At 38.8% G+C, this 26,999-nt stretch overlaps 1 protein-coding gene across 4 annotated transcripts in view; it reads right to left on the bottom strand.

Annotated features, from left to right (window-relative positions):
• LOC100557814 (uncharacterized oxidoreductase ZK1290.5) overlaps positions 1-26,999 on the bottom strand; it is a 106,723-nt gene that overhangs the window by 64,999 nt on the left and 14,725 nt on the right. For 3 of the 4 annotated variants that reach the window (XM_008109143.3, XM_008109144.3, XM_062979524.1), the window contains exons 2-3: positions 10,518-10,766; positions 2,181-2,282 (exon numbers count right to left, since the gene is read on the bottom strand). In XM_008109143.3, the coding sequence (XP_008107350.1) occupies positions 2,181-2,282; positions 10,518-10,766 (351 nt within the window). Of the gene's footprint in view, positions 1-2,180; positions 2,283-10,517; positions 10,767-12,822; positions 13,226-26,999 lie in introns of those variants that run through there. The other variant, XM_062979525.1, reaches the window with a different exon arrangement.

A 26,999-nucleotide genomic window follows, 5' to 3' on the forward strand; every position in this document is an offset into this window, starting at 1 on the left:
AAAAAGTCCTGTTCAATGGATTTTATGTCTTGCTAGCATATTTAGGAGTGAAACCTTAGACCCAGCATTAGACAAGTTCCTAGGCAAGTAAGAGGGGAACGAGTGAAAGGAGCAATGCTAATGAAAAGACTATATCTGTAACTCCAGGCTAGCACTATAAGTCAACTAGCATGATTAAGCTTTATCTGAATGTCAACTGAAAGTTTAGTGGTTAACCATGCAAGCAAATTATTTAATCATTTCCCCTCTCATGGGCCACTGCATTTTAACCTCCAAGTTTATTACCATTTTCCTATCACTTCAGAAACACATGGCCAGAGGTTCCAAGTTCTGCTGTGCTCAAAACAGAAAAGTAATGATTTGCAGAATGGAGAATGAGCTGATGGGACCAGATAGTGGAATGCTTGAGACAGAGAGAGGGCTTATATTAATTGGAACAAGATTTATGTGCCACTAATCTGAATAATGTAGCCATTAGGGAAAATAATGCTCAGCGTCCAAGGGGAGATGGCACCATAATAAGCGGAAAGCTGTGGATGGCAGTGATAAATCAAGGCGGTCCTTAACTTCAAATTAACTCTTGATGTTTTACTCAGGATAGGTACAAATTCACAGCAAACCTATGTGGACATGCATAAAGAAGGTAATGGAAGAAAAAAATGGCAAGGATTTGAGGGGGGAAATCTGTTTCAAAATTCCCTCCTAAGAAATGCCTTGAAATTTAATTAAAAGAAGCTTTGAAAGTTAATTAAGAAAATACAACTTGGTTTCAGTTCCTTGTTGCACCAATTAAGTCAGGTCTGTGTTGTAAACCACGAATACAGAAGTGCTACTCAGATAAAATCCCCACCATCTTTGGTCCCAATTTGGATCTATTTTGAAACCGATCAATAAAGCTCAGAGAACTTGCAACCTGACCCACAAACCTACTATTATCAGAGCTAAGAGGTTGGTACTCTGAAATATAGAGACTTCACATTTTTGCAATACCTTTGAAAAACAAACTTGTGTGCCTCGAAGCACATGTCCAATGCAACCAAAGTATAGCTTGAAAATCCCTTATTCTAAGCACTTTGAATCAGAAGTATTTTGGGTTTCAGATTTTTGCCTGTATTTGTATATATGAACATAAATGAGGTACAGTAGAGTCTCACTTATCCAACACTCGCTTATCCAACGTTCTGGATTATCCAACGCATTTTTTTAGTCAATGTTTTCAATATATCATGATATTTTGGTGCTAAATTCATAAATACAGTAATTACTAGATAGCATTACTGCGTATTGCACTACTTTTTCTGCCAAATTTGTTGTCCAACATGATGTTTTGGTGCTTAATTTGTAAAATCATAACCTAATTTGATGTTTAATAGGCTTCTCTTTAATCTCTCCTTATTATCCAACATATTCGCTTATCCAATGTTCTGCCGGCCCGTTTATGTTGGATAAGTGATACTCTACTGTACCTGGAGACAGGACACAACTCAAAACACAAAATTCATTTATGTTTTATATACTTCTTATACACATAACTTGAAGGTAATGTTATACACAATGCTTTGAATCACTTTATGCATGAAACAAAATTGGTGTACATTGAACCATTAAAAAGCAAAGGTATAACTATCTCAGCTATCCAGGTGGACAACTATGAATTCTGGAATATTTTGGTACTTGGATTCCAAATCTGGAATTGGAATTTGTATTTCTATTTCTGGAACAGATACAATAGAAATACTCACAAATAATAAAAAAGAAAATAAAAGAAGCCAAAAACTATAAGTCTCGGCAAGTGGTTTTTAAAAACAGGTGGATTTTTGTATGTTAAACAATACAAGGGACAAGGTTAAGTATTGCTGGAAGATCCCTCTCCCCACCCTGAAAAAAGGAGGTGGTTCAAGGACCTTAAAGATGTCAGCTATACAAAAGATTCTCTTGAAGTTGCCCTTCCTCACTCCCTTATGTGGCAAAATGCACCAGCAGTAACATCCTGTAAAAGCGTGCATAAAGCCATGCTAGATCACATCAAAGGACCACCTAGCTCAACTAGATGCCACAAGAAAGGCATGAGGCCAATAGCTCTCATCTTGTTTCCACTCTCATGCTCCAAGCTGCACATTTGTAAATAGTGAATTTATAAAAGAGTAAACTATCCCAGTTGCTACAATGTTGTCATCTACCTTTCTCATAGAGCTCCTCCATGGCTCGCCAGGTCTCTGCTCTGATGTCTCTACTGCTTTTCCCAGGGAAATGGGCATCAGGCCAATGCACCAAATAAAGATCTGAAAGAAAAACACCATCCAGTTTTAATTTTTCATTCATTAACCATTAGAAAGATTCTTAAAGAACATACGTGTTAAAGCCCAACTCAACTATTTCTACTCAAGAAACGGATGGTTATACAGTGATACCTTAAGTTAGGTGTTTATTAGTTCTGTGACTGAGTTCTTAACTCAGATTGCTCTTATTTCAAAGTGAATTTCCCATCGAAATTCTATTAATCTGTTCCACCCCCTGAACCCCTCCCCGTTTTTGTTACATGTTTTTAAGTAAGAACATGTACTCTATAAATAACAAATAAATGTAAACTCACATGGAACAATAAAAAAACCTAAAGATCAATTTAATAATAGTAAAAGCACAAAGTTGTGATAAGAAAGCACAAAGTGAAGAGGCAAAAGCATTTTCTTCATACGGTACTTATTCCAACCTCTCTGCCTCTCTTACCCTCCCTCCCTCCCTCTCTTCATGAAGCCAAACATACCAGGAATAGGGTTGTTGTGTGTTTTCTAGGATGTATGGCCATGTTCCAGAAGCATTCTTTCCTGACATTTCGTCCACATCTATGGCAGGCATCCTCAGAGGTTGTGAGGTATATACCAGGAATAAAAACCACACAAAATCAACTAACCCAAAGTTTCTCAAAGAGGACAAGAGCAAAGCAGACAGCAATCTCCGAAAGAGCACGAGGCTCAGAGTCACTGAGGCACAAGTCATGGAAGCTGCTCCCTTGAAGCCCTAAAGCCTTGTACTCTGGTGCGAGAACTCCCTCTGACGCTAGCTCTTAACTCAAAACATGGCTAGAGACCATATAGAAGTGTTGCAGAGTGAAAGACACCAAAGAAGACTTGGTTTATTGAGCTCCATGTGTGGGACCATGCATAGAGGTGGGCTATGATTAGCCTGGTAGGTCATATCATCTACAAGATTATTGTATAATACCTATAAAAAGATTGTGAGGGATATCTTAAGCCCCTGAATGGAAAGAACATGTTTTTGTTGTTCCTGTTCAATTTGAAGCACTCAGTTTCAAACTGATATTCCAAATGATAGGCTTCTTAGAAGCAAAAAAGGGGAGCTACCATACTTCATTGTGAATTTTTTAAAGGGCTACGTTTCTGAAGTGCTGTTGCTCCGGAGACAAGAATGAAAGGCAATGAATCAAGAGAAGGGGATGATGCTGCTGCGAAGATATTTGAGGTTAAAAAGGGGAAATGCTGATAAGATTTCTGAGGGGGGAAAGGGAGCAGTCAAAAAGAGGGAAGCGACATAGACCCCTTTCAGGATGCTAGGTAAAAAAATTACATTTAATATATTTCAATATAATATATTACACATGAGAGCTACAATAGTGTAGTGGTTTGAGTAATAGACTATTACTCTGAGTTTCAAATCCCTGCTCAAGGTTCAAATTCTCAGTTAGCCATGGAAAGTTACAGGATGACTTTGAGCAAGGCACAACTTCAAAGATGGCAAAAGCAAAACCCCGCTAAAGAAATCTTGTCAAAAAACCCCTCTGTGAAAGGTTTGCCTTGGACTCCCCGTAAGTCAGAAATAACTTGACAACACCCAACAACAATAGTCACATTAAACTCAGTGATGATTTATTTCAAGTAATTGTGCAGGGTTTAGGGAACCATTAAGATGGAAACAATTTTAGGATCCGTATAAGTTGAAAACAACGTTGCTATTTTCTCTTAACACACTATTTTTAGATAATCTTATCAGTTCATGTGGTTTTCAATGTCATCTTTATGCCAATGAGACTCAGCTGTATTGCACATATATGTGCAAGGACAAACTGGCAAGTGAAAAACTAAAGATTTTAATTCTGCTTGGAACACAAATATATTTGAAAGAGAATTCTGCTGCTAGTTTTAAGAGTTACTTGTACTGTCAGTTTAAGGCTCTGTAGATTTTAAAAGTCTTCTTGATTTGCCATTTTAATTGAAGGCATTTCTAGGGGCATCTGGTATATTAAAAGGTAGGCTATAAATATACAAATGAGCAAAGCATGTCAAATGTTCCCCTAAGGGACACTATTTAGCCAAAGTTATATATGTTATGGCTGCAGTCTCATACATCCTTATGTATCAGTAAAATGTATTAAATTCTACAGTATTGATTTCCAAGTAGATATACATGGGATCAGACCATAAATCGCACTGATCCCAATGGGAATTACATAACGTTCTTCTACTGAAATCAATGGGATTTAAGAATGCTTAGCTGAGTAGGGTTATACAAGTTCATGAGAGCCAGTGTGGTGTAGCAGTTTGAGTGCTGGACTACCGCTCTGGAGACCAGGATTTGAAGCACTGCTCCATTATTGCAACCCAGAATTAACTTGGGCAAGTCACACTTTCTCAAATTTCAAAAAGAGGCAAAGACAAACACACTCTGAGCAAATCTTGACAAGAAAACACCAGAAAAACATGAAAGCACACCACAAAAACACCTCTACATACGAAATCCCAGCATAATGTTTCAGAATAATAATGAGTATTATGTTTCAAATGTTCCATACCATCGTTATTAAATACAACTATAGTCAACCCTCCACATCCACTCAGGTTAGGGGTACAGGACCCTCACAAAAGTAAAAAACCATGAATTAAAAATTGCTTCTATTTACTTAAGAGAACACATCTTGGAATTTCTAGGTCCTTAAACATGACTCTTTCCTTAACCAGGAAAGCAGGGCCATAGAATCATAGAATAGTAGAGTTGGAAGAGACCTCATGGGACATCTAGTTCAACCCCCTGCCAAGAAGCAGGAAATCGCATTCAAAGCACCCCCGACAGATGGCCATCCAGCCTCTGCTTAAAAGCCTCAAAAGAAGGAGCCTCCACCACAGCCTGGGGGAGAGAGTTCCACTGTTGAACAGCTCTCACAGTGAGGAAGTTCTTCCTGATGTTCAGGTGGAATCTCCTTTCCTGTAGTTTGAAGCCATTGTTCCGTGTCCTAGTCTGCAGGGCAGCAGAAAACAAGCTTGCTCCCTCCTCCCTATGACTTCCCCTCACATATTTATACATGGCTATCATGTCTCCTCTCAGCCTCCTCTTTTGCAGGCTAAACATGCCCAGCTCTTTAAGCCGCTCCTCATAGGGCTTGTCCTCCAGACCCTTAATCATTTTAGTCGCCCTCCTCTGGACACTTTCCAGCTTGTCAACATCTCCCTTCAACTGCAGTGCCCAAAATTGGACACAGTATTCCAGGTGTGGCCTGACCAAGGCAGAATAGAGGGGGAGCATGACTTCCCTGGATCTAGATGCTATACCCCTATTTATGCAGGTCAGAATCCTGTTGGCTTTTTTAGCTGCTGCATCACATTGTTGGCTCATGTTTAACTTGTTGTCCACGAGGACTCCAAGGTCTTTTTCGCACATACTTATAATTCTATTAAAGCCGCTGCTGACTCTACCAGAAGTAGATATCTACGAACTCAATTGTTCGACTCGACCATGCTACCTGCCTTATGCTATGGTGCAGAGACATGGACAATGACGAAGGCTCTCTCAGAACAACTACGGGTCGCACATGCCTCCCTTGAAAGATGGCTCTTGTTGGGATGTCTCTCCAAACATAGAGAGAACGTGATTAGAGATTAAGACATTTGCTAAACTAAGGACCATACAATCTAATATTGACACTGTCACTTTAATGTTTGAATTTAGACTGTGGTTGTGATGTTGCACTACTCATTTTAATGGCAATTGGTAATATGTTTTATTGATTTTAATTTAAATTGTATTTTTTATTTTTGTAATGTGCTGTTTTTATGTGAACTGATATTGTCATTGTCTAATATGTTGATGTGATTTTACCTGTATTTTATGTGTTTATGGAACTTGTATGTGCTTCTGTAAGCCACCCCGGGTCCTTTTTGGGAGATGGTGGTGAGGTATAAATAACGTTGTTTATTATTATTATTATTATTATTATTATTATTACTATTATTACTATTATATGTTCAAAAATATCAAAAGTGAAAGATTCTCTCCTCCACATTACCCAACTCAAACATTGCTTTGTAGGCCACATGATCCGCAGAACAGATGGGCGCTGGAGCAATGCCACAGCAACATGGTACCCGTGGGAATGGACAAGACCTCTTGGTTGTCCTCCCACCCAGTGGTCTGATTCATTCCATATGGCATATAATGTGAGAGACAAACATTGTCGTACAATGCTACACTGATCAACTCGTGCTTCTAAATAGAAATAAATGGAGGCAAATATAGAAGATGTGATTTGTGCGAAAGTTGGAAAAAGAATCATCTAAGTGTAACTACCATAAGTGTAATTTCTGCTGGAAGCTGTCCACAGAACTGCACTGGAGGACCATGAGATCCCTAGATTCCTACAGAATATTTTAATCAAGTCGGCAAACATCAAACCTGCAAACATGGAAGGCCAAATGTAAAAGAATAAGCTACTTTCTTCGGTTAGATGTGCTTTCTGCTTAGGACTACACACATGCAGCAAAAAATCTAAGAGTGAAGCTAAAATTATTTGGATGTGCCTCTCCTGTTCAATACTGACAAGCTGAAATGACACAGCGGTCAACCAAAACCACACACTGGAATGAAAGAAAAAGTAAAGCAAAAACCCAACAATTTAATGTATACAGTTTTTCGAAGTCAAGTCAGCTCGGTTACTTCAACTCTTTGGATAGCTCATCTATTTTCAGGGGCTGTTTGTTTCCCAGGAGTTGTCAAAGCTTAAAAGAAAAGGCTCATCTTTATTCAAAATGCATAGCTCACTTTACACAGTTAGCACTCATCAGAATGTTTGTAAGCGGAACTAATATTTGTGATTCCACTGAAATTCCCAATACAACAAAAGGGAAGCTGCTAACGAGGACCAGAAAGGAAGGCAAAACATACATGGAAAAAGAACAAAATAGATTATGCATTCAGCAAACCAAAAGGCAGACTCAGGGAAAAAAATTATTTGTGGTGAAGAACCCTAATACCAAAGAATGCAGCATCTAAAGCCAAACCTTATATTTTTGCAATTTTGCATTGATTTAATACAGCTGCTTGCTGCCAGAGACTAAATCTTACACGGAAACCATGAAAATCATATTCTTTTTAAAAGAAATTGATGGAGTTGAATATATCTTTGAAATCCCAGTCCCAGAATTTAATACACATTTCCAGTTTCCCATTGTTCTGTAATTTATTATGAGTTGGACAAAAAGCATGAAGAGGATCTCTCACTGTTCTTGAGAGAAACTCTACCATAGAAATAGGAAATCAGCACAATTTCCAGTATCACAAAAGCTCAATGTGTGCAATCTGTCACATGAAGGCAAAAATTTGGGCACAATTTCCATTTAAAAGAGCTAGAATGGTGTAATGTAATGGTTTCAAGCATTGGGCCATGGCTCTGGAAACCAAGGTTCAAATGCCCACTCAATCGTGGAAGCTATGGGGAGCAATCCAGGAAGTCTCTGCCAAATCAGGACAGGTGGAGAGCATGTCGTACTAGAACTTTTACAACAAATATAATTTAGAGCCAATGTGGTCACTGCAGATGCCCCACTCAGATCCAACTTTAGGGGCCAAAGGAGTCATCTGCGTGATGCCATGGAAGAAGCTCTTTCACACGTGTTCATGTTCTTCATGCTGGTAAAGAAAACAGAGGGGACTTTCTTGTTGACTTCTCATATTCATCACTGCTTGCTACATAATTCCACCTTCCAAAGGTAGTCTTTTTTATTTTGAACTAGCTTGGGGACCCAGCAATGGCCAGGTTATTAGAAAAGGCATTGTTTGTGTCAGCATGTTAGGTAATATCACTTAAGTTTGGTCCAGAGCCATTGTTGGCCAGATTCAATAGCAAGGGAGAACTACAACTACCAGATTCCCAGAGCAATCACCCCCAAACCCTGACACTATTCGCAGTTGGCCATGTTGGGTCTGTATGGCAAGTTTGGTCCAGATCAGTCATTGGCTGGGTTTAGTGCTCTCTGGATAAGAGAAAACTACAACTGCCAGGGAGCCCCCAATAGCGTGTTAAAGCGCTGAACTGCTGAACTTGCAGACTGAAAGGTCGCAGGTTTGAATGGGGGGGGGGGCAGGGGGCAGATTGAGCTCCCACTGTTAGCCACAGCTTCTGCCAACCTAGCAGTTCGAAAACATGCAAATGTGTGTAGATCAATAGGTACCGCTCCGGCAGGAAGGTAACAGTGCTCCATGCAGTCTTGCTGGCCACATGACCTTGGAGGTGTCTACAGACAATGCTGGCTCTTTGGCTTAGAAATGCAGATGAGCACCACCACCCAGAGTCGGACACGACTGGACTTAATGTCAGGGGAAAACCTTTACCTTTACCTACAACTCCCAGATTCTCAGGATTTTAACTTGACATCAAATTGAGACTAATGCGAGAACCAAGATAACACTCCACAACAGGGATGCCACAGCTGAGAAGACCTTCCTCCATTTCCTCACACAGTGGATTGTTCCCACTGGAGCAATAATGGAACTATTCCTCTGAGCTGAGCAGGACCTTTTCAAAAAGGCTTTCTATTCACAGATGTCAATTCATTTCACATGTGGGTATATTTTTAAGCCACCTATCAGCATAGAACCTCCATGAATTTCACAGTGTTTTCTTAGGCAAAAAAAGACTTGAGGTGTCTTTGGCTGTTCCTTCCTCTAAAATACAGTTCACGGCACCTGATATTTATCAATAGTCTCCCATGCAAAGACTAACCAAGGATCTGGTGCCTTATTTAGGCCTTATGAGTTGAGAATACACAAGCGCAAGGTAGTGCTCTAAGGCAGTGTCTGCTCTCATTGAATCTTGAGGAAAGCTCTATTTTCTTTCTTCTTGCCGTTGCATGAGACAGAAGGCCATGAAGCACTTTACTCTGGCATGGCTTTGATTTGCCACAGGCTGCCACAGCACAAGAAGAGAAATGGCCATATTATGACAAGGGATAAGATTATGCAGACTGCAATTCATGGGGAAATTGTGTGAATGGTTGGTAAGACATAAATAATAATGGGACAAGATCAGTATGAACTGCTGCACTTTGGAACACTGAACTGGAAAATGTTCATTTGTATCTTCAATGCTACTGAAAAACTGGAAGTCTGCATAAATCCACTTAGAAGGAAGCAAGCAGACAGATTAGAAATCGTATGCCTAAATCTGTGTTACAGTGCTTTATGCCTATTGCTCAAAGAATGATTCTACCCATAGAAAAAGATATTTTGCATTTGGGGATGCAAATATGTCTGAAGCCACACACCTAAATATGAGATTATTTGGAATTATTTAGATTCCTACAAAGAATGGCTGTGCTTGAAGATCATTGAACAATAAAAATGTGTTTCAAAAAATGAAACAAATTTACTTGCTTGGTGATTCAGCACCTGGAATACAATAAGAAGCAGAATGCAAGGAAAAGAAACAAAATACAAACAGGATGAACCAAAAGAGAAAGCAGAAAGAAATAAAGCCAGGTAGACAAAACGTTGCTGATAAGACTATTTGTCTAATGAGCTACCTGTATAAACAACAGAAATACTAAAATGTAGCTAAGTAAGTATGTAGTAGTTAAATACAAAGTAAGTTTTTAACAAACCTGTTTAATGGGGCAAGTAAAGCACAGTAAGGATATTTCATTCAGTATCCCATTCCATATTCCAGCAAGAAGCATACTGACTCAGAGAAAAGATTTATATTTCAGTTCACAATGCAAGATGCCTACAAAGCAAAATCTTGAACTCAAGAACTTGAGGTCTGCCCCTCAAAAGTGGCAAGAGAATTGTGAACAAAGAAGTCTCACCAATAACACCCTGTACTTTTGTGTCTTTCTGTAAGGAAAAAGTTGATCCAGATGGAGTAAAAGAAAACAAGACTACTCATTTAAAAAAACATGTTTGAGATCAATCCTGGTACATCTGTCCTAACCACAGATATAGAGAGGAAAAAATCTGTATTCATTACAAGGTTTGGTTTATTTGGCTACAAGTATACCAATTAGATAGATGATGTAAGCAGGAACATTTTATAAAGCATTCAACCAAATTTGTTAACACATTACTGAAAAATGAACTAGAAAATACCACAGTATAATATATACAATATATGTATTTTAGATTGTACACCTTTGGTGGTACCCATTATTTTTACTGGTTTTACTGTAAAGCACCATGTGTAATAGATGCTGTACTGCATATCAATAAATGATTATGATGATGACGACAAAACATACCTAGATATTCTACACCAAGTCTCTTGCAAGACTCCAAGCAGGCTTGTTTAGTGGTCTCATAGCCGTAGTCACTAAGCCAGAGTTTGGTGGTTATCCAGAGATCTTCCCGCTTGAAGCCACTCTCCTGGATAGCCTTTTGTAGGAGCGATTCGCAGCCATATCTCTTTGCTGTGTCAATATGACGGATGCCACATTTTTGAAGTGCATACACCACAGCATCATGGGAGTAGCCACCATAATGTGAGGTCCCTTGAAACACAAAAGCAAAACTTTCATTATTTCACTAATATGGTTTTTATATGTGTATTTTACACAGAGCCACTAACTTGTAAGAATGGTTGCCAAGGGATAAAGTCATAACTTTCATTAACGCTATTTTAAAACATATACTGTTAGACTTTTAGCGTCCAAGCTCCAGTTCACGGAAGCTATTTAAAACGTACAGCATTGCAACATTTAACCAAATCAGGTCTCATTTATTTTATTACTATTGATAGCTGGTGACACAGGAATGCCTTCTTTACATGTAATACCGACTAGATGGTATCTCCCCAGAAGGAGAACTCATGTGCATTTATCCATATAAGAAACTTAGCTCAATTTGTGTGGAAACCCAAATGGCTTCTATAGAAATGTTACTAAAAATAGCTTATGTAGTGTTATAATCATTACATGTTAGTTGCTATGAGTTACATGTTAATTGTTAAATTGCTCTTCAAACTTGTGAAAAACCTATAAAGGAAAAAATGGTCAATAATCTCCTTATATTATTATTGTGAAATAACATTTTGGAAAATATGAGTCAACGTTGCTCATTCCCGCTCCCAAACCCATATGAACATTACAACAATCTCTCAAAATATGTTTATATCCTTTTTGTCATCAATGGTAACATGCTACAAGTAGTGATATTCCAAGTATTGTTTTATTTATTTGTTGAATTTGTATGCTGCCTTTCTCCCAGGGTGGAACTCAAGGCAGTAATTTGCTAAACATGATTTAATATCTCCAATAAGTTCTACTCCCTATGCAGGAGGACACACAAGTTGCTGGCCTTCACAATGGCAAACATGTAATGACTTGTGCTGGCATGTGACTGGCTTCTTTAAGGAGAAATTATGAAGCCAAAAGGGGTGGTTTACTCAATGCTTGGTTCCTCATCCATAGATGAATGATAGCCAAGTATTTGCACAAGCAGCACTGAATTTAGTATTGAGGTGATCGTAGGTAATATTGAAGTTCTGTTTGTAGTGTGCTATCACAACCAAAAAGAACTGCTTCAAACTACAGATAAGTGACAAATATGCATGCATGGCTTACTCTAGTATGAAAAAATACAAGATCTGGTTTTCAATTCACTAAACTACTAGCTACGCACTAGTTGCTACTCTTTTAATAGCAGATAGACAAAGTACTTGGGTAAATTCTGTATACAATGAATGAAGAGGAAGTGTCACTGCTTGTTACCCAAGGAATTGTGGAGCTCTATAGTGGAGCTCCTAATCTGGGGTGAGGAGGGAAAAAGAAAATAGTAGAGCCTTAAGCAATTCATTGGCAAATGTGTGCTACTGATAGGAGAGTGAAGCTTGGTTCTCAACACAGTGATCTTATCTAAAAGGTGAGTTAGATGCACGGAGTTCTAGTTTCCCATTAAATTTCTTTACTGAGAGAGACAAGAGAATGATTCTCCCTCACAACTGAGCTGGCCTTGGACTTCCTGACTTCGTAATTGCCCTACCTTTCCTCCTATTCTAATAGAACAAACCCACATTGTTTCACCCTAGGTATTGGCCTATGAGTCAAAGGATACCATACAGAGGGAACTGCTGGAAGTTCCACATTAAAAGCTAACTTAAAGACCACTAATTTTTTTGTTCATCAGACACAGGACAACAGCTTTCATTTTATGCCTGCAAATTACAACTACCCTTTAACACAATGGTTCTCAACCTCTGGTTCTCAGATGTTTTGCCTCCAACTCCTGGAAATCCTAAAAGCTAGTAAACTGGCTGGGATTTCTGGGAGTTGTAGGCCAAAACACCTGGGGACCCACAGGTTGAGAACCACTGCATTAATATATCAAGGTTCTGTAAATTTCCCACGTACATTTTTCTTGCCTTCCATGGGATTCCCCATTCCTGATTAGCAAATCTTTTTTAGAGTTCCTGAATGCCTTGAGCCCCTCTTGAATCACTACTTCCTTTTCCCTGACTTCACAAGCTCCTGGCTGGTGTTCACTTTGCATCCCTGTCCCTTCTTTGATGTTCACAGCAAAGGATAAAGGAAAGATTAGCAATACACTTACATCTTCTCCACTGCAAATTCATATTTCCTGCCGGAAGCTTTGTAATTGAATGTTGCATTGTTATAGCCATGCCATTTCAGATTGCTACCCTTCCTCCTTTAGTCATTTCTCTGTTCCTTAAAAGACTTTTCATAGTTAACCACTGAGTTGCTACATCAGAAAAGTTCTGATATCATCACCATCTGTTCTCTAAAGGTCCTTTAAGAGGGCACTCAAAATTTCAGATGAAATAATGAAAATGTTACCCACATTTGACTCCTTTTTGTGCTTTGGCTTAGTATATTACATGACAGCAATCTATTCTCCAGCACAATAAAACCAAGCTCCCAGTAGGAAATTTTCTTCCCAGAATTCCTTGATCTGATTGTCTTCTAAATGAACTATGGACTAGAACTCCCCTCACCTCCCTGAATATAGACATTAAGTCAAACTCATTGAAACGATGGGAGCTGCGTTCCAACATATCTGGAGGGCAGCAGGGTGGATGCAGTCAGCCCTCGTGCAGCATTTGTGCTAAACATCTCCTTTTGTTTCTTGGAAGAAATTACTCCCACGCTTCTCATATTTTGGAGAATGTATGATGATAGTGTGGGTTACATTACAGATGAATGTTTCCAGTTCATCTTATGCTTAAGATTTTATTCTGCATACCAAAGATCAAAGCTGAAAAAACAATATATGCATTTGATTTGTTCTGAAAAACATACCATAGGCTCCTATTCAGATTCTCAAAGATTTGATTATGTTTGCTAAGAATGGAAACTGAAAGTTACTGAGTTACTTTGAAGTTCTGTTCTAGCTCTAGTCCTTGTTCTTAATTTTTTCCACTCACAACTCTTTTCAGCCTGAGAATTTTTTACGTGACCCCAAGTATATAGGTACATAAAATCTAAAATAAGTATTAAAAATCAAACATTTATTGTTAACAAATCAGCATTTGCAAGTTTTGCTGAACAGACTGATTTTCCTTTTTATGAAGTACAGCTGAAGTACCTTTTATGAAATACTGAAGCATCTTCTGCAGTGTCTCCTGTATAGAACAGATTTGTGTAATTGTCTAAAACAGCTACTAAGTGACTTTCAAAAAACTTTTACAGTTGCCAATTTTTGGGACTCTAACAACGAGCTAAGGGGACTCCAATTGGGGTCAAGAGCCACAGTTTAAGAAGTGACGTACTTAAAAACTTATAACACAATAAAATGTACAGAATACATAAATCGTAATTCTTAAACACAATAAAACATTACACATAGTATTTTTTAAAACGCTATTGTAATTTGAATAAAGGGATAAAACATCATATGGATGAAATACACAGTGATAAAGTCAAAGCTTGAACGATTTCCTTTTTAAAAATATTTGAACTCTTAGAGTCCCTAAGTCAGCCTTGTCAGTCGTATTCCAAACCTTAAGGCAAGGAGTTAAAATACTATCCTCTCAATTCACTGGACAATCAAATCAAGTACAGAATATATGCCAACAGGAGAGGAAGTGGTTTAGCCGGTAAAGCAATTGAACAGGAGGGTTGCAAGATAAAGCGTGTGTGCCCCTCAGGGTATGGTGCAGTGGTTATTATCTGAGCCCTTCCATGTTGCTGTTTTTTCCTGCTCAGCTCTAAGGAAGCACCCACTCATCTTGTATCCTTTAATCAGCTGCACACCATTTCCAAGGCCATTTGTTTGACGTGCCAGGCTCAGTTCTGTTGGGGCCTTTAGTTGGAACACACTTCTGCATTTATCTTTGCAATTGTGTGTGACCTTGTGGAGAGAAGATAGGCAAGGGTTGTGTGCTGTGAATCTCTCTACCTTATTTTCAGCTACCACAAACACATACTTCACACACTTCACATCATCTTTCTCCTCAAGGCCATATGTAAAAAATATAAGATCACACAGTTTTGACATAGTGAACTGGTCCTGAGAGATGCTCATTAGGAATTATTTGCAGGTGCATTCTACTAGATTTCATTCAATACCCAACACCTGAGATGGTTTAATTCATTTGGTATAGTTTCCTGATTCTTGCCTGCGTTAATAATGCCTCTCAGCTTGGTGTCATCTGTAATTTTCATTGCAGACCTGTGAACCTGCCCTCCATGTGTCCTGATTTGGCAGCAGCAATTCTAATAAGTCCTTTGTAATCCCACTTTTCTAGAATATCCCAGCTTTGCTTATTTCAATTGCTGTAAACCAAGCTCCAAGTGCCAAAGAACTTGGTACTCAATTAACTCAACAAAGACGGAGGGGTGGGATTTTATTCTTGCCAGTAGCCCTGGGCAAAAGCAAGCTGCTGCAGCCTCAGTTTTCCTTTTCTTCCTCGTGAATTTTTTATTTTTTTATTTTCTGGACTACACTCTGATGTTGCTGAACTAGATGTATCCTGGTTTTCAATGGCAAAATGCTGGGAGATAAAGGTGGATGAGAATGTACATATATAAAGAAATCATGTTTTAGCACATGTCTTATTAATCTATGCTAGTACAGAGTGAACATCTCTTTTCCAGAATTCCCAAATTCAAAATACTCAAAAATCTAAAATTGTCCTCATGGGAATCTGAGATAATTATACTTTTGCTTTCTGACAGTTCAATATACACAATTGAACTCTGTATCATACATAAAACGAACTCCGTCGTCAGTCTGATAGCGGCGGATCAGCGCTACTGGTACTTCTCGACCTTACCGCAGCGTTTGACACCTATGACCTAATGATTCACCAACTCGCCATGTCCGGAGTTCGCGGTCAGGCCCTCAATTGGTTCAACTCATTTCTCCGAAACCGGAGCCAATGCGTGGAGTATATGGATCAAGTCTCTGACAGATCTTCCCTCCTATGTGGGGTACCCCAAGGTGCAATTCTCTCGCCTCTTCTCTTCAACATCTATGTTAGACCCCTTGCTAGTTTGGCTTGGAGTTTCGGCCTAGATTGCTATCAATATGCAGACGACACCCAACTCCTTCTGCGCTTGGAGCCTGGAGCAACGTCAATACCAGACAATTTCACCTTATGTCTGGAGGCTCTGTCAAACTGGCTACGTGCTAGTAGACTGAAGGTGAACTCGGCGAAGACTGAGATTCTTTGGCATGGCCGCTCGACTGGTCTGACCCATTTGCTACCCACCTTCGATGGTGCTACCCTATCTCCTTCGCCTACCGTTAAGAGCCTGGGTGTCGTCTTGGATTCGCAGCTGACAATGGAAGCTCAAGTCGCTGCTGCCAGCAAACAGGCCTTTTTCCACCTACGACAAGCGAGGCAACTGGCACCCTATCTATCTGATGAGGCTCTGGCAACAGTCATCCATGCCACGGTCATGTCTAGGCTGGACTATTGCAATGCCCTGTATGTTGGCCTTCCGATGTCCATGACCCGAAAGCTCTGCATTGTTCAGAATGCGGCAGCCAGGCTACTCACAAGAACACCCATGAAATGCCATATAACACCAGTGCTGCAGCATCTGCATTGGCTTCCAACTGATTACCGTGGTCTATATAAGATGTTAGTTCTGACCTTTAAAATTCTTTACGGCCAGGGCCCATCGTACCTTAGGGACCGTCTCTCCTTCTCCCATCATCGGAGGTCGCAACGACCATCTCAACGCGACTTACTTTACATACCGGGTCCTAGAGAAGTGCACTTGGAAAGGACCAGACGCAGAGCTTTTTCTATTTCTGCCCCTGCCTTATGGAATGCCTTGCCGCCCTATATGAGAGCCATGCGTGAGTTGGGGCCTTTTACCCTAGCACTTAAGACCTGGCTCTTTACTAGAGCTTTTAATCTATGTTAATTTTATCAATATTTGTATGTATGTATTTTTATCCTTTACTATTTTATCTTGTAAATCGCCTAGAGCATCTTGGATGGAGGGCGATTAATAAGTAATTAAATGATGATGATGATGATGATGATAAAATCAAAAATACTGTGTATAAATTACCTTCTAGTTATATGCACAAGGCATATATAAAATCTAATGAATTTCATGTTTAGATTGGGGTATCCTCTCTAGAGATGTCATTATGTTCATATCAAATACAGGAACTTGAAAACTAAAATAAACAGAAATTCAAAACACTTCTGGTCCATTTTAGAGAAGGAATACTCAACCTATCCTTCTTCTGAAGTCTTAATATCACTATTGTTGTTGAAGGGCTTAAGCCAGTGGTTCTCAAGCTGTGGGTCTCCAGGTGTTTTGGCCTACAATTCCCAGAAATCCCAGCCAGTTTACCAGCTGTTCAGATTTCTGGGAGTTGAAGGCCAAAACATCTGGGGACCCACAGGGTGAGAACCACTGGCTTAAGCACTAAACATTTCCCAATGTAAGCAATTTATTCTTCCACAAAACATTCTAAATTTGGGTCTTAGCAACAGTGATGGCTGGTGGTGGTGAAGCTGGTGACATTATTGTCATTTTCACTGTATTCTGAGGAACCTTGTATTACTTAACAAATTCACAGTTCATAAAAACCTGAAATAACAGTTACGCGTGAGTATAACATTTCTAATTTCTAAATAGCGTTTTAGAGACATTTTAGCAGACTGCCATTTGTTTATCAATCTTAATTTTTTTTAAAAAAAGTAATGGAAATGCTGACTATTTTACACTGTAGCAAAAAAAAAAACCCAAAAACCCCTTTCTGAAACTCTGTAAGAAGTAATACGTGATTAAATGGCTTTCAAAAAATATAGTACCAAATATGGTATAGTTATAAAAAAATATTTTTATAGAACACAAATCTATTTATATAAATGTTATTTGAAAAGTTAAATTATCCAGAACCAAAATGCTACAGACACTTGAGAAAATGAATGTGTTTATATAATTACACCATAGAGATATTAAAGGAATGCTGGATTATATAACTAGTTTAGGAGAGCTACTATACTTTTGTCATAACAAACGCTTCCCTTTTAATACTCTGTGTCTGCGCCAAGGAAATTAGGTTGTACCTATTGTGTCTGTTGGTGACTAAACAGCCATTTCCAAGCACACGGAATGAATGGAGTTCATTCAGAGGTCTTGCAAATGGGTTCGGACCCTTTCCACGCATAATAGATTCCAGTAAGGAAATTTAGGACACACAAAACTTCTCCACCAAAGAGCAGGGAGAAATATCTGCAAAAGATACAATCTTACTCAGCCATGAGGTATCGCCAAGAGGATCTGCAAAAGAACCTGGACCATTTGTTTGCCCCTATTGCTCTTTTGCTTTGCGATAAGTGGCCAGTTGTTCTAACCATCACATTAAAAGACAATCACATTTGTAGTCAAGCTGCAGCTAATGAAACAGCCCTATTTTTTTAAAGCTTTAAAGGAAGATGTCTTTTCTGGTTGTAATCTACAGGGCAAGCAGGACCTATAAGAGTAAAGAATTAAATGTGCCTGTTCTTGGAAAATAGCATTTCTAAATTCTGAGCAAAATGGGGAAAAAAATAAATAAATGCTTCAGGTGAGAATTAAATATGTGGCTCACTGGAGTCATGCAGGCAACTTGTAAACCTGGACATGTGCAGTTGCCCAGCAAATCCCCCTCCCTTCCAGATTAACCATTCCAACTGCAGAGATTGACTGGAAAATTATACCTTAATTCAAAATGTGTAGTAGTCACAGAAAAACCGGGGCAAGGATGGCCTCCCAATCTGAATACCTCCATAGGAATCCAATGACAGCTTTCGTGAGATGGGAGTGTCAGACTTTTTCTCCCGGACTTCAACACAAATTATATAGCCCAAGCTGAACAATGGGAGTACATCATCAATATGCAAATCCTTCATATCCTACATTTCTTGGTGGTTGACTGTGCAGATTTTTTTATTTAAAAATAAGAGATCTATCTGAAAGTTGTACTAAAAGCACACTTTTCACCACTAAGGCCAACTGAACTCACTGTGGCTCAGTCCTGAACAGGCAGGCTATAAATTTACACAGGTATTACACAGGACCACATTTTCTGTTGTTTATTGTTCAAACAAGTGGATAGAAAATGTGCTGCCATCTCAGTAATCTGGCTTCTAGTTCTCTCATTTTATTGAAGAATTTGTTTACCCTTTCTGTTCTCTGTATAGTTCTAGATGAAAATTAAACCTGTTTCACATGGGAAAATGTAAAGTACTTTGAAATTTTAAAAAGATTTGGAACAGTTAAATAAAGTCATATTGAATTGACTTTTACTTCTAATTGACCATATAATAACCTCAGCAGCATAGCAGCATAGTATATAAGCCAAGAAGGATCTTTAGGTTTTGTAGAGATCTATCAATTTTCTTGGCCTCTGAAATGAATATCCTGTTACTCTGATTTTCAGCCCTGAGAACTAATTTACTAAACGAGGAGAATTCTTTCAGAATCATAGCCTAAGTATTTATAAGCTTTATCTATATCCTCTGAATTTCCATTGCTTCCATAATAACAGGATGTGTGCTAAGGAAGCCTATGGCTAGCTATCCAGGCCTCATTAACCTTGAGAAAAACTATGTCATCTTATGTTCTGAGCTTGGTCTGTACTTGAGGAAAGTCTTGGCAGGACTTGACCATAAAATGGAAAACAAATCTGAAATGGCATGAGCATGTTAATTTATTTGACACCATGTTCTTCATTTTTATGGCATAACTCAATGTTCAGACGACATCATAGACATGTTTTGACTAAACATTGATATGCCTTTTAATTCCACTGTTTTGCTTAAGAAACCTATCACTTTCAAAATAGCAGGGTTGCAGAAAAGAACCAGGCATGTTAGCTTTCTGATAAGACAATTCTAGCACAATGATTTCTGTAGAGTAGCTCATGTTTCAATAACATGGCTATTTAATTGCTCCCACAAAATTGTGTTTAACATACCACTATGAAAGGTTCACCATGTCTTATCTACTTTGGAACAGTGCAGAGGTTCTCCTGACAGCAACTCATATAAAGAAAGCCCGGTTTCAATTGTGCCTGGGCCTGATTTTTAATGGTATTTGAAAGTTAAACACAATTAAGGAGCACACAACATTATCTCGAGTAATAGTCTGGGATAATCATTTGATATCATGTTTTCATAGTATTGAAGCCCACATTGTTAACTTAGTGAGTCACACAGAATGGCACACAATCTTGATCTTGTACTTGTGTTCTGAGCATAGGATCCCCTTCAAAAAATGCAGGCACAATATGTCAGTGCATTGATTTAGTGTTTCTGAATATGGGAGTATCCTTCCAAGTAACAATCCATCAAAGGAAAGGTGAATTAACTTCTGAAAGTCTAAAGTCTTTTCAAGGTCTTCCAGTAGAGATTGTGCATTTGAATACAGAAGATAAGCAAAGAAACTAAAGTTAACAGTGGAAAGATTAAAAAAAATCTACAAATCCCAGTACTAATCAAAGAAAGCTCCCAACGCTTTCTAAAACCAGCAAATAAAAAGAAGATACAAAATAGAAAGGGAATATACCCATCACTCAAATTATTTAAACACTGGAATAAAGAATAAGCATTTGAATAAAATTCATAATGAAAGCCAACTTCTGGGCAATAATGAATCCTTTGGAAATGATAAGTGTTGATAAGTAAAGTTATATCACATGCAGGTAGCCATGAAGTTATGCCTGAAGTTTGCCAGCTTGGTAGGACAGTCTTCAAGAGCTAAGGGCCACCTTCTCGCCACAATGAGATGGCATGGTAGGAATTTGTGGAAGAATCAGAAAATAGCTGGCTATATTTAACACAAACATTTTGAGGCTGGGAATACAAATCTCAGTGTACTCTCAATTGTGATTAGATGTTTTGATACACCAGTGCAAGGAAATTCTTCTCCACAGACAAAACATGATACAACTTTTTCACCCATCCCAACTTCTACTCAACTTCCTTAATTTTTGAAATGTTCAGCTGGGAGTTCAACACCATGGTCAACTGAAGAAAAAAGAAATGTCAATAAAATAGCCAGGCAGACAATATATACACATGAGTTTATACATTCAAAACTCATGAAATAGAAATCTATATCAATGTATGCCAAACTCTGAAATGAATCTGTGAATCAGTTCAATGGTTAATCCCTTCTTCAGAAGGTATAATGTCTTCAAATCTTATGTAAATGTGAAGAGGGGGTACCAAAAACGTGTTCCTGTTCTAAAATACTCTGGTGCAGTGGTTCCCAACCTTTGGGCCTCCACGTGTTTTGGACTTCAGCTCCCACAGTTCCTAACAGCTGGTAAGTTGATTGGTATTTCAGGGAGTTGAAGTCCAAAACACCTGGAGGTTGGGAACCACTGCTCCAGTGGGAGAAACAATGGATTTATAAATCTTAATGCAAATTCAAGGTCTGGATCAGATCAGGTCCAGCTCAAACCAAGGTTAGATCTGAATCAGGCTCTGAACCAAATCAAGATTTTTGCAGACTTCCACCATAAACATTACAGTTTAGAAACCAAAGGGTGAAGGTAGTATCTCTGCTATATTTAGTGCATAATTGTGGACCTGAAAATAGGACTTATATTATATTTTTGGTACCAAGATCACTTCAGAATTCATTGTTTCACAAGAGGAAATGACAGAGGTTACCACATTATCCAGCATATTTCTACTCTGTTAAGTCACAACCCTTCTTTGTTTGTCGAATTCTCACAAGTTTTTCTAACTCCAACAACCCTAAGGAAAAATTTAGAGTTATATGTAGGAGTTCTCCACAGCTACACAGAAACTACACCAAATACTAATCATCTTAGTAAGAATGACAACTTTGGCACACTGACAGGTGAGCATACACAAGGCAGAGTCCTATAAGGATTAGGAAAGAAGTTGAGATAGAATACTAAAGCAGATCTCATTGGAGGACACCCAACAAAGTACTTTTTCACCTACACCAAGGTTGATGTGTTAACAGAAGGCACACATGTCTGTTTTACTGTGTCTAGGCTGTTACAGAAGATGCAAGTGAAAGCAATACTCAAAATAAGATACTATTTAGATTGGCTTCAAAGTGGCTATTGTCAAAGGAAATTCAAAAGCCGTGTCCAAAATTAATCTGCTCAACTGCAGTTCATCAAGAGGTTCAACACCTGTGAGTTAGATAGAAGCAAAAGTATATATGTGTATATTTACTCACACAGATAGACATATGTATGACATATGCTGCTTACCTCACCAAGGCAAAGATGTCTGTCATTACCCAATAGCTATTTTGGAGTGGCTACTGTTTATAGGATAATTGCTCTTGACACTTCCTTGTTTTTCTACTTCACCACAGCAATAGCTACTCTGCTGGAAACTGCCACCAAGGAAGACTCCAGATTTTGCTGTATGGAGTTGAAATTCATCAGCCATGTGAAAATACTTGTTACAAAGACAAACAGCAGGACCTCATTTCAAAAGGACAGAATATTTAAAGTAAAAGTCTACCAACCAAGCATGAACTATGGGGAGAAACTTTTCTGTACTCTCTAAAAACCATCTACCTATCTGTCTAGCATGCTATCAAAGCATGATGAAAATGATGGAGAACAAAACCTCACATTTTGAACCACACATAAGAATTAAAACAATTTGAAAGAGATTGAGAGAGCTCCCACTTATCTGACAAGTTAGGGACTGGACTGCTATCAGAAAGTCATATCGGTTGAAAAGTGGAACCCAGGTTATTTTAGCTTACAATTGCATTCTGGCCACTGAAAAACAAAAATAACTCACTATACATCACTTTTGAATGCATGACAAAGCTTTTGCACTCATTCAGAAGTATAGGCAAGTTTTGGGACCACACACATGTGTCCAAGTAGCCCCAAGCGAGTCTTTTAGGCAAAAACACATGAAAGAGTGTATCTCTCATCCAATTAATGGAACTCATCTGTAATGTGCAAACCTTGAAAGAGACAGTTGTCAGAAAGTGAGGGGTCAAAAGGTGGTGAAAGCCTATACAGCAGTGGTTCTCAACCTGTGGGTCCCCAGATGTTTTGGCCTTCAACTTCCAGAAATCCTAACAGCTGGTAAACTGGCTGGGGTTTCTGGGAGTTGTAGGCCAAAAACACCTGGGGATTCCAGGTTGAGAACCACTGATATGGTACAGCATCCACTGGCAAGGATATCCTAATTTCACCTAAGAATAATATTAATTATCTCTCAGCAGATTCTTTCACGGGGCCTATGAAAATATTAACAGTATCTTTCTACTGTACTGATGACCTGACCCAATAATCCGAAAAAGCTTCAAGTAATGTGACTGTATTTTCTGTCCATGGTTACAAATTCAATCTGTTCAATCCATGCTTCAGATTGCAAGATCTGGCTGCAATGTAAAGAATTGGTTTGAAATACTGTAGCTATACACACAGTTTAAAGGGCATGGCGCCATATTTTCGCCTCACTATACAACTGTATCATTCAAGCCCTGACAGCAGTTCATCTATGAAAGATAGATTTACACTATTTTATGTTGAATTCCTTACATTTGGTTCATTGCTTTCACAGCTGCAAGTTTCCCCAAAGCTGCTGCCTATGTCTGACAATAAAAGGGATACCGAACAATATGTCTGAGGGAGTTATCTACATTGAACTTCTTTCTAAACCTGTGTTGTTTTGGCATACCTGTTTTTAACATGTCGACACCAGTAACTTATTTTCTAAAGCAACCTCTGGATGTTGGCTGGCTTTGCCACTAGGCAGATCCTAGGAAGCCAACCAACATAAATGTAGTGCTGGAGGGTCATTCCAGGGCATGGTCGCTCAGACAAAGGCCTGGAAACTTTTATAAAAAAGCCAGGGAAAACTGATGGGGTGTCTGCAGTAGGGAGAATGGGAGGATAAATTTTTTTCCATGGCTCACCCCAGCAGACACCATACAAAGCATAAGAGACTTCCCCTTAAAGGTCCAAATGATGCTGACAGACAGAACAACTAAACTATCAAGTGCTCCAGGAACAGAATGAAGACTCAAAGTATGCTGTGCGACATACTCTTTCACAATGTCAATTTTGAAAGATCAAACACATTTTTCAAAAAAAGGCATTTCCCCCTTCACAATCTCATCAACAGTTTCCATCTGTATGAAGGAGGAGGAGGAGACGTGAAACCAGAATACAGACTTCTGAAAAGCAGGTGACGAAAGCTCAATCCATGTTAAGAAATTTCATAAGCTGGGTTGCAGCAGCAGCACACTTATTTAAAATGCCTTCACAGAGAAAGTGCCAAAATCTTGAAGCCTTTTCTTTCCCTCAACACTTTCCCACCGTTGTGAGGACCATTTCTCATTACAGCCAAATTGTTTTCAGATGCTCTGCTATAAGATGTTTCCTTAGAAACCATTTGGTAAAAGGCTGTGGCTTTCTTCCATAGAAAACCTCAAGCAGTGAAGAGGCAGATTTTCTGGCATAAATCAAATCCAATTTCCAGGGTTCACTAAACCCTTTCTCCTCAGAATAATGTTTTGTGACTAGATCTGAACAGTTAATAGTGCACGAAGAATTGCTGGTGTGAACCAGTTTTAAATGATTTCCACTCTACTCCTTTTGTTACAGCCAAGTGAAATTACTTCTAGTAGTCATTATACCTGGATGGGTCCTTTGCCTTTGTAGTTTTCCTTTTATTCCCACCATCAGATAGGGAGAAATCTCACAGAGTATCATGAGACCCATAATCTTTTTTGTAAGATTATTCTGTAAATGTGTGTGAGAGAAAGAATCTGTATTGCTTTGAATGCAAGATTAAGCATTTCCTTCCCAAAACTATACTATCAAATTATGGGTTACCTCTAAAGCATTTCCAAGCACAGTCAATGTATGTATTATCTTTAAAAATACTTGTGTTCATGTGCATACTTACATGCACATATGCACAAACATAAATACAGCTAATTATAATCAACTGCCGTCATAGCAAATCTACCTTTGTTGATACCATTACACTTATTAAACCTCAGCATAATTATTTTTGATACTGACAGTTATTTGAATAAAAACATTAAGGATCTTATGGGAAATTCACCAACTGAACCTCTCCATTCAGAAAAGGTGTTTTAGATTTCCCAAGTCATTCATTGTTGCAAAATTCGCACATAAACAAAAGCACGTAACTGGAATTTTATGACACTGTGTTAGTAATGGCTTTCCTGTCTTGTATATTTTCTGGATAATTGTTAATAGACAAAGTACCACTGGGGGAATCATTATCTTAATATAGCTACTGCTTCTGCCCCCCCCCCTCCTTTTTGGACCCAGTCAATGTAATACATTTGAACAAAAAAAATCCAATAACATTTCATAGGGCCCTTCTACACAGCTGTATAAAATCCAGATTATCTGCTTTGAACTGATCTATCAATACAGACTCAGATAATTCAGTTCAAAGCAGATAATGTGTATTATCTGCCTTGATATCCTGGATTATATGGCAGTGTAGGAGGGCCCTTCGTCAAAGTGTGGCTGAATGTTCAGATGAGAAACAACCCTTCCCCTGCCCAAGCAGAGGAAGACCGGAAGGAAATGCTAACCTCCAGTCTCTCCTCCTGCTTTAAAAAAAAAACATGTTCCTATTCAGGATTCCCTGCGTGAGAGAGACTTCACTGGAAATTAAAACTTCAAGTGTTAGTTCAAATTTCCAAATTATTTTTTCTGTATTCTGGATGGGGTAAGTAGGAATGGTCAACTGTCTCCACATGACTGCTACTTCACTATCAATGGTTTTTTTTATTCCATATCGGCGGCTTTACACCTAAATCCCACTGGTAGTCCCAACCAAAATAGAGGCATAGGTAGACACTTACAGTATTTGAATGGAGAGTCAACATTCATATAAATTCCACTGATCTGATGGGTTGATGTTAGCTGAGATTTCTAATCCAATTCTGACCTAAAATGGCTATGAAATGACAATACAACAGCTTTATTTATTTATTTATTTATTTATTAACCTTATTTATACACTGCGGAGGACTCAAAGCAGACTCAGTGTGACCACACTTCAGATGACACACCTGAAGACACAGTGGTTTCTGCTGACACCTGCTCAGAATCTGAAGATAACATTCTATCAAAGCACTAAGTATAAGTTTAGCTGAGAAGCAACTACTGGAATTGCCTACAGATATGCATGGCCATAGCCACCCACATAGCAAAAAATTTAAGAGCCGGGAAGTTAGTTAATGCAAGCTCAATTGAATCTCAATTGAGAACCGAGTGGGGATAGTAGTGGGAGGAATGGAAAGATCTAGTACAAATATCCAAGAACAATCCATCACAGAGCAACCGCAGGCATCATTTGGGAATGCCCTGGGCCAAAGAAAATGCCAACAAAGTAACTGTGCTAAAACACTTTTAACTGCTTCATATAGAAAAATATGATTTACCAAGTGATCCAGAAAATAAAGGGAGAGGCACAGCATGTTTCAAACATGGAATGAGAGGACCATGGAAAGGTGTGGCAGTCCTCTGGCAGCCCCAAGTTGAAGATATACATTGATCTACTGTTCTTAACGTTCATGTATCATGAATCATACAAAGTCTTTGAGGAACTGTGATACCCACAAAAAGAATGTTAACACTTAAAGTCTGAAGAGATTTTGTTAATTTGCAAGACACTCGAGGTTCACCAATCGAGGTTCAATTGTGTTATGTATCATTTGACTTTGTGTAATTGTGGCATATAATGTTTGCCAAAATTGGAAACTACTCTGAGTCCCCCTCGGGGTAAGAAGAGCGGGGTACAAATAAAGTAAATAAATAATAAATAAATAACATAGAAACAAAGACACACAAGAGTCACTGATAAACAGACTGTCTTCTGAGACATGGGAACTATGCTTGTTCAGCAGCTTTCAAAACAGTACACACCTGCCTATCTTCAAGACCGTGTTGTCCCCTATGAACCTACGCAATCTCTGAGATCTTCCGGGGAGGCCCTTTTCTCGCTTCCACCTTCCTCACAACTACGCCTTGTGGGGACGAGAGAGAGGGCCTTCTCAGCTGTGGGCCCCCTGACTCTGGAACTCCCTCCCCAGGGAGATTAGGTTAGCTCCCTTGCTATCCTCCTTCAGGAAACAACTAAAGACTTGGATATTTCGGTTGGCCTTTGGTGAGACAAGCATTAGATAATCAACCCCAGATGGTATTATCTGGTATTTTATTAGGTCCTTAGTTTTATTATCTATGCATTTTATCTCATCATTGTACTCTTGCATAGATGTTTCAGTTCCTCCACCTGTGTAGAT

The sequence above is a fragment of the Anolis carolinensis genome, chromosome 4 (assembly GCF_035594765.1).
Source record: "Anolis carolinensis isolate JA03-04 chromosome 4, rAnoCar3.1.pri, whole genome shotgun sequence".
Classification (NCBI taxonomy): Eukaryota; Metazoa; Chordata; class Lepidosauria; order Squamata; family Dactyloidae; genus Anolis; species Anolis carolinensis.